This window comes from Podarcis pityusensis (assembly GCF_964106645.2).
Source record: "Podarcis pityusensis genome assembly, chromosome: 14".
Lineage (NCBI taxonomy): Eukaryota > Metazoa > Chordata > Lepidosauria > Squamata > Lacertidae > Podarcis > Podarcis pityusensis.
In genome coordinates, this window is record NC_138039.1 from 2007725 (window position 1) to 2022642 (window position 14918).

The following is a 14918-nucleotide window of genomic DNA, read 5'->3' on the forward strand; positions in this document are numbered from 1 at the left end:
CTCATACCAATAACAAACTTAGTTGGTCTCTAAGGTGCTACTGGAAGGATTTTTTTTATTTTGTTTCGTCTACGGCAGACCAACACGGCTGCCTACCTATATCCAGAAGCAAATGATACACTTCCCAGCTGGGTTGCGTGAATCAGTCTTGGTTCTTCGCGACACTGAGTCCTGTGTGATCCAGAAGCTTGCACACCTTCACGCCTCCTGGCAGATAAGACAACATACCTAAAGCATAGCTTCCTGTGGGCCTGACATTGACACGTGGCAGCTGCCCACAGGACCTACAGCCTCCAAAAAACAAAAATTCCCAGGCGACTGGGCCTGGAAGCCAACTTATCAATGCCCTGCAGAGCTTCCTGATGTGAGATTGCTTTGGAACGTTGTGGGGAATTGAAGGAGAGTGTTTGGGCTTCACATGAATTTCCCACAAGGCGCTGAACTGATGTGTCAGAGGGCAGTGTAGGAATGTTAAATGCCAGCTCCCAGCTGCTGTTACTGCCACCACCAAGTCAACCTAACCGGGTCGAATGATTTAGGAGGGGTCCCTTCAGCATCTCCAAAACTGGAAGCCCACCTTGGTTGCGTGGCGAGTTCCTCCCCTCCCCCTGTGGAAATAAAGACACATGACGCAATTATTAAGGTTAATGGGCTAAATAAGGCCACAACTTTATTGGGTACAGGTGATGAGCGGTATTGGCTTAGGCATTGGTCCTAACCGACTATATCTGACTTCAGGCCGTCCGCTTGAAGTCCGGGAAGGGTTAACCACCAGTGGGGGAGTCCTGCTGATGCACATCAACTAGGAACTCCCCCAGGGTCGCCCTCACCTCCCTAGGCTTCAGACAGCGCCACGCCCCCCGGAATCCTTTATCGGACTACCCTTCAATATGTGGGGCAGGTGATGGCGCTTCCTCCCCTCTTCCATCTACAGAACTACAGTGGTACCTCAGGTTACATACGCTTCAGGCTACAGACTCCACTAACCCAGAAATAGTACCTCAGGTTAAGAACTTTGCTTCAGGATGAGAACAGAAATCGTGCTCCAGCAGCGCGAGGCCCCATTAGCTAAAGTGGTGCTTCAGGTTAAGAACAGTTTCAGGTTAAGAATGGACCTCTGGAATGAATTAAGTACATATCCAGAGGTACCACTGTATACCAATACCAATTCCTAACCGCCAATACCCAGAAAGTTGTGACAATTTGCTACTAGGTAGGCAAAAACCAAGTGGCTGGTGCCAATTTGCCAAGTGGAAAAAATCCTACCAGGTCCCTCAACAGCGACCAACCAAGGTCCAGGAACAAAAACCTTATAGGGCGGGAGGGTGGGAAACAGGAACAGCTGGTAGGCGGCAAAAGAGGGAGATCCCTGGCGCAACTGTGTTAAATAGGGCCAGTCCCACCCCCAGAGCCAGCCAATTGGCTGGCCAGGGGTGACGTGGCCCGGGGATTCCCCCAATCGCGAGGTGGCTGGGTGTGTAGCCCGCAACCACACCTACTCTGCAGGCGGAAGTGGCTCTCTCAGGACATAGATTTGCACCATAAGTTGGCCCTTCCGTGCTCTGCTATGGTCTTCCCACAAAGAACCCTGGGAACCGCAGTTTTGTGGGAGCGGGGCGGAACTAGAGCGCTCAGCACCCACCCCAATTCCACCAGGGTTGATCTTGCTCTCTTGCCAACTGTCCTCTGCTCGTGACTTCCAGGACACGGACGCTCCAGCGAGGACTGTGGGGACGACCGCCCGCGCCACCGAGACAGCCACCTCCTGGCGAGTCGTCTGGAACGAGACCAGGAGAAGCTCCTCAGGTGACGCCCCCGTGGGTGGGCTGCGTGGAGCGCAGGTTGTGCTTGGGGAGCTGCTTGGCAGCTGGGGATCCGGGAACGGTGGACTGCAGGGAAGACCTGGGCTGCTGTGCGGCTTCTTCACAATTCTGTGTCTCCGTTTGGTGGGCGGAGGAGGAACTGAATGGGGGTGGTGGAAATGCAGCTGCCGCTAAATAGCTGTTTCTGGGAAACATGAGGTGTTGCCCCCCACCCTGTCCTGTTTTGGGGCTTCCGATTGGGGCATCTGGTTGGCCACTGTGGAAAACAGGATGCTGGACTAGATGGGATCTCTCTGGTCTGTTCTTGTTCTTGTTCTTCTTCTCCTTCTCCTTCTCCTCCTCCTCCTCCCCCCTCCTTTTCCTCCTTCTCCTCCTTTTCCTTCTCCTCCTCTTTTTCTTTCTCTCCTCCTCCTCCTTCTCCCCTTCTCTTCCTTCTCTTTCTCTTTCTCCTCCTCCTCCTCCTTCTCTTTCTCTTTCTCTCCTTCACTTTCTCTTTCTCTCCTCCTCCCCTCCTTTTCCTCCTCCCCCTTCTCCTCTTTCTCTTTCTCTCCTTCTCCTCCTTCTCCCCTTCTCTTCTTTCTCTTTCTCTTTCTCTCCTTCTCCTCCTTCTCCCCTTCTCTTCTTTCTCTTTCTCTTTCTCTTTCTCTTTCTCTTTCTCTTTCTCTCCTCCTCCTCCTCCTCCTCCTCCTCCTCCTCCTCCTCCTCCTCCTCTCTCTCTCTCTCTCTCCCTTCTCCTCCTCTTCTTTCTCCTCCTCCTCCTCCTCCTCTTTCTCCTTCTCCCCTCCTCCTCCCCCCTCCTCCTCCTCCTCTTCTTCTTCCTTTCTTTTCCCTCCTCCTCTTTTTATTCATATATATCCCGCCTCCCCCCCCCCAACTGGGACTCAAGGCGGCTCACAAAAATTTAAACAAAGGCAGATGAAGCACATATAGATGAGAACATGTAAAAGGTTAATGTTAACGTTAACGAGCGATTAAGCTACCTGTGGGGGTTAAAGCAATACAAAAACCAGATTCGTTAAAATACAGATAATATAACAGCAAAACTCTTTCCATAAAAAGCAGTCAGTTCCCAAAGGACTGCCAGAATAATAATAATAAAAACCTTTGCCCGCCAGCGGAAGGGAGCAAGTCTGGCCTCTCTAAGGAGGGAGTCCCAAAGCCTTATGTTCTTAGTCTAATTCCCATGCCTTGGAATAAATGTCAGCTCTGTAATATGTCCCCAGTATACCAGTGCATCAAAGTTTCAAAGATACTTTCACTATTTTATCACTTGTGGTTTGCTGCCCTGGGCTACTTTGGGAGGGTGGTCAGAATATACATTTAATAAATAAATGTGTAACTTGAAATTCAGATTTTGTTTTTAAAAAATAGCACAATGCATTTTAAGCTGTGGTTATGATGAATTTGGTATATGGTACCATAATGGCACTTCCCGGCACTTTATAACAAGGAAGCAGAAAGTATCTGCAGTTACTCTGACCCCCCCAACAAAACAACAAAAAAGCCAGCCCACCCCCAATTTGGGCAGCTTAGGGTTGCACAGAACAGATATTTATGAGTGTGTCGGGACTGTGGAACTAAAAGCAAATTCCTGGGCTGAGCATGTGCCCAGGGGAAGATGTACGTAGTGCCCAGAATTGGGCACAGGCCTCCAGGTGTGGTCTGAGCAAGACATAATAGTGGGGTACTATGATTTCCCCAGGACTATATACTTCTGTTGATGCAGCCTGGAATAGCTATGGAAACTTGCGACTGATGGGAGTTATAATCCAAACCCTTGGTGGGCACCAGGTTGGCAAAGGCTGCCCTCGCTCCTAATCCTTTCCCTCGTCTTTCCTCCCCTTAGAGAAAGCAAAGAGCTGGCCGACTTCGCGCGGATACATCCTGCCGGTTGCACTGCGAACGGTTTGAACTCCAACCTCATGGTGACTGGGGGCCCCCCCTTGACTGGCTCAGGGCGGTGGTCCGCTGACCCCGCGTCTCACCTAGCGACTCACCCGTGGCTGCCCAGAACCAGCAGCTCCTCCATGTGGTTGGCAGGGCATCCCTACGGTGAGTCTGTGGGGCAGGGGTTCCGCTTGCTGGCGGGATTGCAGGATTGGACCGGCACCTACCGAACTTGAGGGGCAGGTGGGTGGGCTGGCAGAAGGTCTCCGCTCTTGTGGGGAGGGGCAGCATCCGTCTGGGCAAATAATCTGTGAAGGCCTCACCTGGAGCAGTTTCGTTCCAGCAGCACCCATTTCCTGGACTGCTGTTTCCAAAGACAGGGAGCCAGGTCATTCGTTCGTTTGTTCGTTCGTTCATTCATTCATTCATTCATACATTCATTCACTTATATGCCACATTTCATTGGAAGATCATAGGGCAGTTATGCAATATACCGTATTGGCCCGAATATAAGCCGCACCTGAATGTAAGCCGCACCTTTAAAATTCAAGGGGAAGAAAAGAAAAAAACACAATACCCGAATATAAGCTGCTCCCTTAAAATTCCGCAGGCACTCACCCCCGTTCCGTTTTACCTTATGTCTGTTTCAGCAGTGATATCGTACAAGCCCATTTTTGTAAGGTCGCGACTTTAAGCCGCACTTTAACTTTTCACGGTTGGAAATTTGAAAAAACTGCGGCTTATATTCAGACCGATACGGTATAAACACAAAAATGCATAGCATAGTAAGAGACTTAAACAATACTCCCCAGTTTGAAAGGCCATAGGTGGTTTAATTAGCCAAAGGCCTGGGAGAAGAGGGAGGTTTTCTTCTCGCACCTCAAGATACGTAGTGAAGGCGCCAAGAGAGCCTCGAGAGGGAGAGCTTTCCACAAATGGGGAGCCACCACAGAAAAGGCCCTGTTCTCGTGTTGCCACTCTCCGGACCTCCTGCGGAGGAGGCACACAAAGAAAGGCCTTGGATGGTGATCACAGGGTCTGGGGTGGTTCAGATGGGGAGAGGTGGTCCTTGAGAGAATTGTGGTCTGGAGCCGTTTAAGGCTTTTTGGGTCAGAACCAGCACTTTGAATTGGGTCCGGAAATTGATTGTCAGCCAGGGCAGTCAGGCTGGGATCAGTGTAATATGCTGAAGCCGTCTTGCCCCGGTGAGCAACCCAGCTGCCGAATTCTGCACCAGCTGAAGTTTCCGAACCGTCTTCCGAGGCAGCCCCACGTATAGTAATCTCTAGTCCTTTTTCTCTTAGGTCTCGGCCACCCTTCGTTGCACCAAGGCATGACTCCCGGCTTCCCCGCTGGCATGGGGGGAGCGCTCCCTTCCGCCTACCAGTTTGCCAGGGACCCTCAGTCTGGCCAGCTTGTCGTGATCCCCAGCGAGCACCTGCCGCACTTTGGTGAGTACCTAAGTGAGGAGGGATGGCTTGAAAGGCTCTTTTCTGGGATGGAGGAGCTTTCGGGATGCTAGAACTCCCTTCTTCACCCTCAAGAGCCCAGGGCCCAAGCCGTGGCTGTTTCCCTTTCTTCCAGCTTGGCCCTAAGGCCATGTTTTCCCTAACCTTGCTCAGCTGTCCATCACTGATGGGCAGAGTTCAATCCTGCGGGGAACACCGTGCCCAAGCAGATCCCTGCAGGCAGAAGGATTGAGCCCTCTGTTTATCAGATACGATACGATAATCTTTAATGTCATTGTCCCATACAGAACAACAAAATTGAAAAAATCTACGTCAGACATTCAAAAACCAACAAGCCTGCTACCCCAGCCTGGTTAGCCCCCTAAAAACTCTGATACCCCGTAATTAAATACAACATACTCCCATAGAGACTACCTTACACTGCGTTTAAAACCCAAATCGCATTTGGATAGAAACTGTTTCTCAGGCGGCTAGTCCTAGTCTTTATGACCCTGTACCTTCTTCCAGAAGGCAGAAGCTGAAAGAGATCATTTCCGGGGTGTGCACTATCCTGCGCTATCTCTGCAGCTTTCTTATGGCACCTGGAAGCATAGATTTGATCCAAGGTGGGAAGAGTGTGCCCAATTATTCTCTCTGCAGTCTTTACAACCCTGGACAGCATTGTTTTTCCCCGACCGTGCAGCTCCCAAACCACACACACAGACCATAAGTTAATACACTCTCAACAGTACAATGGTAAAATGCCATCAACAGGTCCTTGGAGAGATTATTTTTCCGGAGGATTCTCAGAAAATATAACCTCTGTTGTGCTCTCTTCATCAGGTCTTTGCTGTTTTTCCCCCAGGTTAGGTCATCTCTCAACTCCATTCCCAGAAATCGAAACACTGGGACCTGTTCCACACACTTCCCCTCAATAATCTGTGGCTGAATATTCAATTTACATTTCCTAAAGTCCACAATAACCTCTTTTGTTTTCTTTAAGTTAAGGAGTAAGTTGTTTTTCCTGCACCACTCCCCCAACTGCTCAACTTCCTTCCTATAGGCCACCTCCCCCACTCCAACCGTGATTAAACCAACCACTGTTGTATCATCTGCAAACTTAATGAACTTATTACTGGGGTATTTGGGGGCACAGTCAGCTGTGTAGAGCGTATATAAAAGTGGGCTCAACATGCATCCCTGCGGCGTCCCCATATTCAGGATGAGATCCGCAGGCATGGAGGGTTGAGTTGTCTTGCAAGTGAACAAGACCCCTCTTGCCAACTCTTGTGGGTCGGCTTTGACAGGCAGGTCAGATCACCCACCTACCAGACACCATGACACCAGTTGATTGACAGGCCAGTGACTCCTGTCAGAGTTGGCCCACTGGGGTGGAAGAGATAAAGATTTGGATAAAGATATGTTTTTTTAAAAAAGTGTGGTCAGATGCAGGGGGGGTGGGTGGAATTGTTTGTGGTCCTTTGGGTCCTGAGGGATCGAATGCTCAGTCGGCAGAGCACGAGACTCTTCCTCTCAGGGCTGTGGGTTCGAGCCCAACGTTCGGCAAACAATTAAAGCAAAGATTATGGGACAATGCACACAGTGACTTGTGTTCTCGATCACACGCAGTCTGTAGTCCGCTGGCAGTAGGAGTACAATATGTGTGTGTCTTTAAGTTAACATCTTACATTAAAAACCTGACAGTACCAAACTATCGAAGGCTTTTCACCAAAGCCAGACTAAACGTCTTTCCTTCTGCAGTGTTGGATGGCAGGTTGAGAGGAGTTCCCTACCAGGACAGACTTTGCTCATGTGCTCAAGACATCGATTCCATAAAACATATTTTGTTGCATTGTGCAAAATATGAGCCAGCCAGGGCTGAACTGATACTACCCTTGCTGGTACCTTTCCCGGGAAAATCAGAGGCTCACTATGTCAGGTTCCTATTGGAAGACCGGACAAATGCTAGAACATTAGCAGTGGCAAAGTTTTTATATATATTCTGAACTATATTCTGAACAAAATGCTTGTTTAACCTGGAGGTAGGCTGTATGAATTGTATATTGCTTTGTAATGATTTGTTGGGTCTCTGGACCGTAATAAAGACTGATGATGATAATGATGAACAATTCCTGCATCATCATCATCATTATTTATTGAATTTGTATTGTGCCCTAAACCCACAGGTCTCATTGCAGGGGTTTGGAATTGACGACCCTCCCAGCTCTATGCTTCTATGAACATGTTGTGGTCTTTTGTTTTTTGAGTAGCGGTGTTGTTGTGACTTCCTGTCCGCCTTGTCTCTCTCCACAGCGGCGGAGCTGATGGACCGTGCGCCGCCTCTCTGGCCCGCCATGTACCCCCCGGTGAGGAGCTCCTTGCAGCACGCGCAGCAGCTGCAGCTCCTCTCTCACCAGCAGCTGATCCGCCAGCACGAGCTGTACATCTTGCAGCAGCAAGCCGCCCACGCCATGGAGCTCCACCGGAGTGCCCAGCTGGTGGTAAGTCCCCCAGCGCAGGGGCAAAACTGGCAACCCGCTCTGGCGATGCCAAAGGCCCAAACCGCACCAGAGTTTTCTCCTTTCCGAAGCGGAAGGAACTGGCTTTGACCAACAAGGTGCCCCCTCAATGTTGGAATCAACTCCCACTGTCCCCGACTGCTTTTGACCACCGGCGATGCAATCCAAAACAGGCCCCTGGTTGGGCAGGTTGTTGCTTGAAGGTTGGCCTGCCAGCTTCATGTCGTGAATTCTTCGCGGCGCTTTAGCAGACATGCTCAGAGTTCCAGGTTCTTCAGTGCACTATATTTATTGTGAGCTATATATACAAATATACAAATATACAAATATAGGGACGCGGGTGGCGCTGTGGGTAAAACCTCAGTGCCTAGGACTTGCCGATCGTATGGTCGGTGGTTCGAATCCCCGCTGCGGGGTGAGCTCCCGTCTTTCGGTCCCAGCTCCTGCCCACCTAGCAGTTTTAAAGCACCCCTAAGTGCAAGTAGATAAATAGCTACCGCTTTATAACGGGAAGGTAAATGGCGTTTCCGTGTGCTGCGCTGGTGCTGGCTCACCAGAGCAGCTTCGTCACGCTGGCCACGTGACCTGGACGTGTCTCCGGACAGCGCTGGCCCCCGGCCTCTTAAGTGAGATGGGTGCACAACCTTAGAGTCAGACACGCTTGCCCGTACGGGCAGGGGTACCTTTACCTTTATATATACAAATACAGACGCGGGTGGCACTGTGGGTTAAACCACAGAGCCTAGGACTTGCCGATCAGAAGGTCAGTGGTTCAAATCCTCGTGATGGGGTGAGCTCCCGTTGCTCGGTCCCTGCTCCTGCCCACCTAGCAGTTCGAAGGCACGTCAAAGAGCAAGTAGATAAATAGGTACCACTCCGGCGGGAAGGTAAACGGCGTTTCCGTGCGCTGCTCTGGTTCGCCAGAAGTGGCTTAGTCATGCTGGCCACATGACCCGGAAGCTGTACGTTGGCTCCCTTGGCCAATAAAGCGAGACGAGCGCCACAACCCCAGAGTCATCCACAACTAGACCTAATGGTCAGGGGTCCCTTTAAATTTAATCATTCTTTTGCACCCTTCTCTCCCTCCCCCCATGCAGGAGAGGTTAAAAGCGAGTGAGCAGCGGGCAGAGATGGAGGAGAAGATGTCCAAGCGGAATCTGGAGGGCGCCAAGCCCGGCCTCGCCACCTCCGCCTCGGGCCTCCTGCGCCGGAAGCCCCCCGTCCTGTCGCCCAGCACCTCTGCCTCCTACAGCAAGGCCGGGAGCCCCCCTGCCCTGTCCCCCAGGGCATCCCCTGTGCCCGTCCTCAAGGCGGAGGTGATCCAAAAGATGGAGGAGCCCCCGCTGCAGCCGGCCTACTCCTACCCTGCCACCCCCATCTCCCACCCTTCCAGCCCGCCCCCCGCTTCTCCGCCCCCGGCTCCCGCCATCCCCCCCAAGGAAGAGGAGGAACCTGACGGTGCCGAGAAGAAGGAGATGGAGAAGGGAGCCTCCAGCCCCTACCAGGCTTTGTTCCCAGGTAAGGGAGCCCAAACCTGGGCAGGGAGCCCCCTCGCACTTTGATCCTGGCGTCCTTGTCTTCGCTGTTACCTTCCTTAGCTTTCTCCTGCTCTCCACCCCCCCAAAAAAAGACTCCCCCATCACCGCTCAGAAGTCATCGGCATGCGAAAAATGTGCGGCTGGGGTTCTCATGCGACGCAGGACCCCGAGGGTGAAGCAGAAACGAGGGGAGACCCAGCAGGAGAAACCTATAAGATAGGCACCAAATGGCTCCTCAAACCAAGGTTGCGGTTGCCAAAACAGAATGTCTGGTTTCCATTTTGGGGCAAGACCGCTCTAAAGTCTTGGTTTTCCATTGGTGAGCTATCAATTAAACATCTGGCTTAGTTTAGAGGACGACAACAACAACAACAACAACAACAACAACAACAACAACAACAACAACAACAACATAATACAGTGGTGCCTTGGTTTACGAACTTAATCTGTTCCTAAAGTTCATTCCTAAACCAAATCCGTTCTTAAACCGACGCACGCTTTCTCTAATGAGGCCTACCATCATTCGGCTTCTGTTCATAGACAGAGGCAAAGTCTGCAAACCGGAACACTACTTTTGGTTTTGTGGAGTTCGTAAATGGAATAGTTCGTTAACAGGACTGTTTGTAAACCGAGGTACCACTGTAGTAGTAGTAGTAGTAATAATAATAATAATAATAATAATTATACTCTGCCCATCTGGCTGGGTTTCCCCAGCCACTCTCCGTGGTTCCCAAGAGAACACTAAAAACAGAATAAAACTTCATACATTAAAAACTTCCCTAAACAGGGCTGCCTTCCGATGTCTTCTAAAAGTCAGGTAGTTGTTCCTTGACATCTAATGGGAGGGCGTTGCACAGGGTGGGCACCACCACCGAGAAGGCCCTCTGCCTGGTTTCTTGTAACCTCACTTCTCGCAGTGAGAACTGCCAGAAGGCCCTCAGAGCTGGACCTCACAGAGTCGGGGCTGAATGATGGAGATGCTCCTTGAGGTATACTCAGGTATACCTCAGGTATAATCTTGAGCTAGGTTAAGAGCTTTGAGAACTTAAAGAAGAACAGTCACTCAATCCAGGGACATTTTACATCTATACTGGCCTCTTCTGACCTCCTTTTCTTAATGATGACACAGACCATTCATAAGGTAGGAATATTTGTCACAACTGTGAGCAGGGCAGTGGGGGAAGGGAAGACAAGGGACCAACAATTCACTATAACATTGTCAATAGGCAGGGAGTGTCAGGGTCTAGGGTCTGCCACACTAAACAACTGAGTTCTTACAAACGCACAACAGGTATTATGGGACCAATTCTGCCAACCAAAGCAGCCCAGGGGGCAGATGTGGGGCAAGGCGATCTCAATGCATGCCTTAACTAAAAACAATGTGGGTGCTTCTTAAGGAAGTATTCGCTTTCTCCCCGCCCCTCATCTAATCGATTAATGAATTACATTTAAAACAGCTGAAACTTGTGCAGTCCTCTGCCAAACCCTGCTCACCCCGCTCACACACATTCAAGCCTGTCTCTGCAAACAGAAGCGTTAGAAAATTGCCAGCCTTTTAAAAAAATGGCCCATGTCCTGAATCATGGCTTCTTGTTGGGCGCGATTAAGGAGAACCTTCCAGGTCTGCTTTAGAGTTAAATGAGATTCAGGTGAGGGTCAAATGCCTTGTCAATCCCAGCAGGTATATAGCAGCAAGACCCAGGCCAATGTTCCCTGTTTAGGGAAGCTTTTAATGTGTGGTGCATTACTGTATTTTAATATTGTGTTGGAAGCCGCCCAGAGCGGCTGGGGAAACCCAGCCAGATGGGTGCAGTATAAATAATAAATAATAAATTATTATTATTATTATTATTATTATTATTATTATTATAGCAGTTCTTCTCCCTTGGGGAGAAAGGGACTCCTTCTTCCTCCCTTTCTTGCAGTAATTTTATTCATTTTCAGAAAAAGGTTGTACAAGATTTTGCAAATTACGAGTTCTTGCCCAGGATCTGATGACAATGTGCATAGCCCCTGTACAGTTACAGATCTCTGTTGAACAAATGCAGGCATAAAATAAAACCAAAGTAAATAAATTACAGGTGCATGAGTGACGGTTAAACAAGATGTGGACCCTCTTTTCTGCTAGGGGAAAGTAATTAAAGGTTGGGTGGCCATGTGTCATGGATGCTTTAGCTGAGATATGTCAGCCATATTTGTTTGTAGGGCAGGGGGTCCTTGGGCCGCCTCCTTGCTTTCTGGCCATGATCCCAGCTTCTCTCTCCCCCCTGCAGAGATTCCTTCGGGATACCCATTCCAGGCCCTCCCGGCTTCTTTCAGAAGACACTACCCATACCTCCTCCAGCCAACGGCCGCCTCGGACGCAGATGGCTTGGCGCCTGCCGTCCCGCTGCCCGCTGGGGACCCCGAGGGCCTGGCTCTTTCCCCAGAAGTCAAGCCCACCCACCTCTCCCCGTCTAAAATCGTGAAGCCCATGCGGGCAGAGGAAGAGGAGGAGGAGGAAGAAGAAGAAGAGGAGGAGGGGGAACTTCTGGAAGAACGGGTGAAGACGGAGCTGGAGCTGGACGCAAACCACGAGGGGGACATCTGCAAGCAGGACGTGGGAGCCCTGGACCTGGCGGCCTCCGTGGCTCGCCCGCTCCAGGACGTGGGTGGTCGAGGGCTCCTCATGTGCCATGGCAAGGCCTTGAGCAGCTTGAGGCATGAAGAAGAAGAGGAGGAAGAGGAAGAGGAGGAAGAAGCAGAAGCTCTTCAGGACTGCCAGCCTGTGTATGAATCGATGGCCTGTCCTGCAGATCTGGAGAGCCAAGCAGAGGCTGCAGACGCCGACACTTGCCCCGTCCACTACGATGGTGCGTTGTTGCACCGACCGGCCGAGCAGGCGGAGGAGCCGTCGCTGTCCCTGGAGCTGCCTCACATCTGCTCTCCGCAGGGGAGGGAATTCCCCGTCCTCATTCCGGAAGAGGAGCCGCTCCCGGAGAGGCCCTGCTGCGGGAGCGAGCCAGTCTCCTGCCTCGTCTCAGCCCTGGATATCAAGCCGGAAGACCCCCTGGCCGGGATGAACGCCCTGGTGGCCGCGGCCGAGTTGCCCCAGGCGTGCCCGCTGCTGGTGGGTGACAGCGTCGCCCAAGAGGCGGTGGTGAACCTGGAGGTGTCCTCTAGCCTGTCGCCGGAACACACTTTCCTGCAGGGGATCACGCTGCTGAGCGAAATCGCCGAACTGGAGCTGGAGAAGAGGAGGCAGGAGGCAGAAGGTGGGTTTGGGGCGGCAGAGGGCTGCGTTCCTTGCACTGGAGACAGAGAGACACAAACACACAGAGGGCAAGGCACTCACTGAACATTGCAGGACCTCAGTCTTGGTAAACATGCATGAGCTTGGACTGCAAAAGTCTGACTGGTGCCTCTTAGAGCTGAATGAGTTTCTGATGCTGCCTCTTTGCAGAGACAGATGACTGGTCCATTTAGCCAGGGTTGCCTCCTCTGACTTAGCAGACTCCAGAATCACAAGCAAGGGTCTTGCTCATTCCCAGGCGCCCAAGATGCTTTTTAACTGGGTTGAACTGGGGAGGGGGGACTGCATAATGCAAAGCCCTTTTTTTGCCTCTGAGCCACAGCTCCTCTCAAAAGCAACGTGCGTTTGGGGGTCCTGCTCAGGAACAAGGCCTGGGTCAGTGCAAGGAGCTGGAGAGGCTATGCTCAAAGACACATGCGCTGTACAGCCTTACGAGGGAGTCGGGTATGTTTAGCCTGGACGACTGAGAGCTGACATGAGAGCCACCTTCAGATATCTGGAGGTCTGCCACGTGGAGCAAGCTAGTTTTCTGCTCCTCCAGAAACCAATGTATTCAATTTATAAGGAAGCACTAAACATTAGGAATAACTTCCTGACATAGAGAGTCGTTCAACAGTAGAACTGACTCCCAAGAGAGGTGGTATCTTTCCTTGGAGGTTTTTAAGCAAAGCTTGGAAGGCCATCTGTCAGGGATTCCTTAGCTAAGATTTCAGGGGTTTTTATGATTGCTCTCCTTGGCCCCCCTCTTAACTGTTGATTCACTGTATGCCATGATTTGCTCTTACTGCTGAACTAGGTCAGTTACGGCTTTCTCAAACTATAGTTTTCTCGGAATGGCCAGGGACCCACCTAGACCAGCTTCCTGTTCTTGCAGAGGCCTAGGAGATGCCCACAAGCAAGGCCTGAGCTCAACAGCTCTCTCTCCCCCCGCTTGTAGTTCCCAGTCCCTGGTGTTCAGAAGCGCGCTGCCTCCAGCAGTAGAGGTAGACTGTAGTAACATGCAGCTGGTAGCCATTGGTGCCTTTGTGCATCGTGGTACCCATGAACCTCTTTTAAACCTGCGCAGGTCAGGGGCCACCCCTACGCATTCCTACGGAAGCTGTGGAATCCACTGCCATAGTTGAAGAAGCCCGCCATTCAGCTCTACTGAATGAACCTGGGTTCTAGAGCTATGAAAAAGTGATAGGAAGTTCTCCCTGTGGTCCACCCCCCCAAAAAAAATATCCATGCGTTGTGCTTTGAAGCGGGCTTCGAGTTCTGGTTTGTTGCCAAACTGTAGTCGTGTCCCAAACCCAGGAGATCCGGGAGAGGGAATCTGAGCAAAGGCTGGGGACACACAGCCAAGTGATTATCTGGCTGTTTCATCCGAACCAGGCCATTGTGTGTTACGTGTGTGGCTTAGGGCTGCCCCATTTTCTCTGTGAACCTGAGACTTCTCCATCCTTCTAACTGAAGCCCAAACTGCCTCCCAAGCAGGTCTGGAGAGCTTTGCCGCCCGCCCGACCCTGGAGAGCCTGCTAGCTGCCAGCACTCAGATGCTCATGGAAGTCCTCTCAAACCCCTTCATGGACAGCTTGAAAAACATCCGCCTGCCCCGGGAACTGGATCCCAACAAAAAGTACAGCTGGATGCAGAAGAAAGATGAACCGGTGAGGAATTCTATGCAGCTGACTTGGCTCTGAAAGGTGGCGGCAGTAATAATAATAATAATAATAATAATAATAATAATACAATATATTTATTTATTTATACCCCGCCCATCTTGCTGGGTTTCCCCAGCCACTCTGGGCGGCTTCCAACAGAATATTAAAATACAATAACCTATTAAACATTAAAAGCTTCCCTAAAGAGGGCTGCCTTCAAATGTCTTCTAAAAGTCTGGTAGTTGTTGTTCTCTTTGACATCTGGAGAGAGGGTTTCCACAGGGCAGGAGCCACTACCGAGAAGGCCCTCTGCCTGGTTCCCTGTAGCTTTGCTTCTTGCAATGAGGGAACCGCCAGGAGGCCCTTGGATCTGGACCTCAGTGTCCGGGCTGAACAGTGGGGGTGGAGACGCTCCTTCAGGTCTACTGGGTTGAGGCCGTTTAGGGCTTTGAAGGTCAGCACCAACACTTTGGATTGTGCTTGGAAACGTACTGGGAGCCAATGTAGGTCTTTCAGGACCGGTGTTATATGGTCTCGAGGAGCTCTGTGAGCGGGTGGGAGAACTCACTGAGTGACAAGCTGCAGCTGAAACAAGAGTACCTTCTGAATTATTATTATTTTGTTGTTGTTGTTGTTTAAATTTATATACCGCTGTCACCCAGAGATAACAGAGCAGTTTACAACATGAAAACAACGTGCATAACAACAATAACATAAATACTTCCCCTCTCCCCCAGTAATTAGCCAAAGCCCTGGAAAAAGACGAGT

At 50.9% G+C, this 14918-nt stretch overlaps 1 protein-coding gene across 3 annotated transcripts in view; it reads left to right on the forward strand.

The window, feature by feature from the left end:
- The first annotated feature begins 1682 nt into the window (after positions 1 to 1682).
- LOC308462909 (trinucleotide repeat-containing gene 18 protein-like) overlaps positions 1683 to 14918 on the forward strand; it is a 60840-nt gene continuing 47604 nt past the window's right edge. For all 3 annotated transcript variants that reach the window (XM_080980911.1, XM_080980912.1, XM_080980913.1), the window contains exons 1-7: positions 1683 to 1806; positions 3670 to 3875; positions 5015 to 5161; positions 7472 to 7659; positions 8775 to 9195; positions 11489 to 12469; positions 13984 to 14156. In XM_080980911.1, coding sequence (XP_080837037.1) covers positions 3746 to 3875; positions 5015 to 5161; positions 7472 to 7659; positions 8775 to 9195; positions 11489 to 12469; positions 13984 to 14156 — 2040 coding nt within the window. In that variant the 5' untranslated portion in view covers positions 1683 to 1806; positions 3670 to 3745. The remainder of the gene's footprint in view (positions 1807 to 3669; positions 3876 to 5014; positions 5162 to 7471; positions 7660 to 8774; positions 9196 to 11488; positions 12470 to 13983; positions 14157 to 14918) is intronic.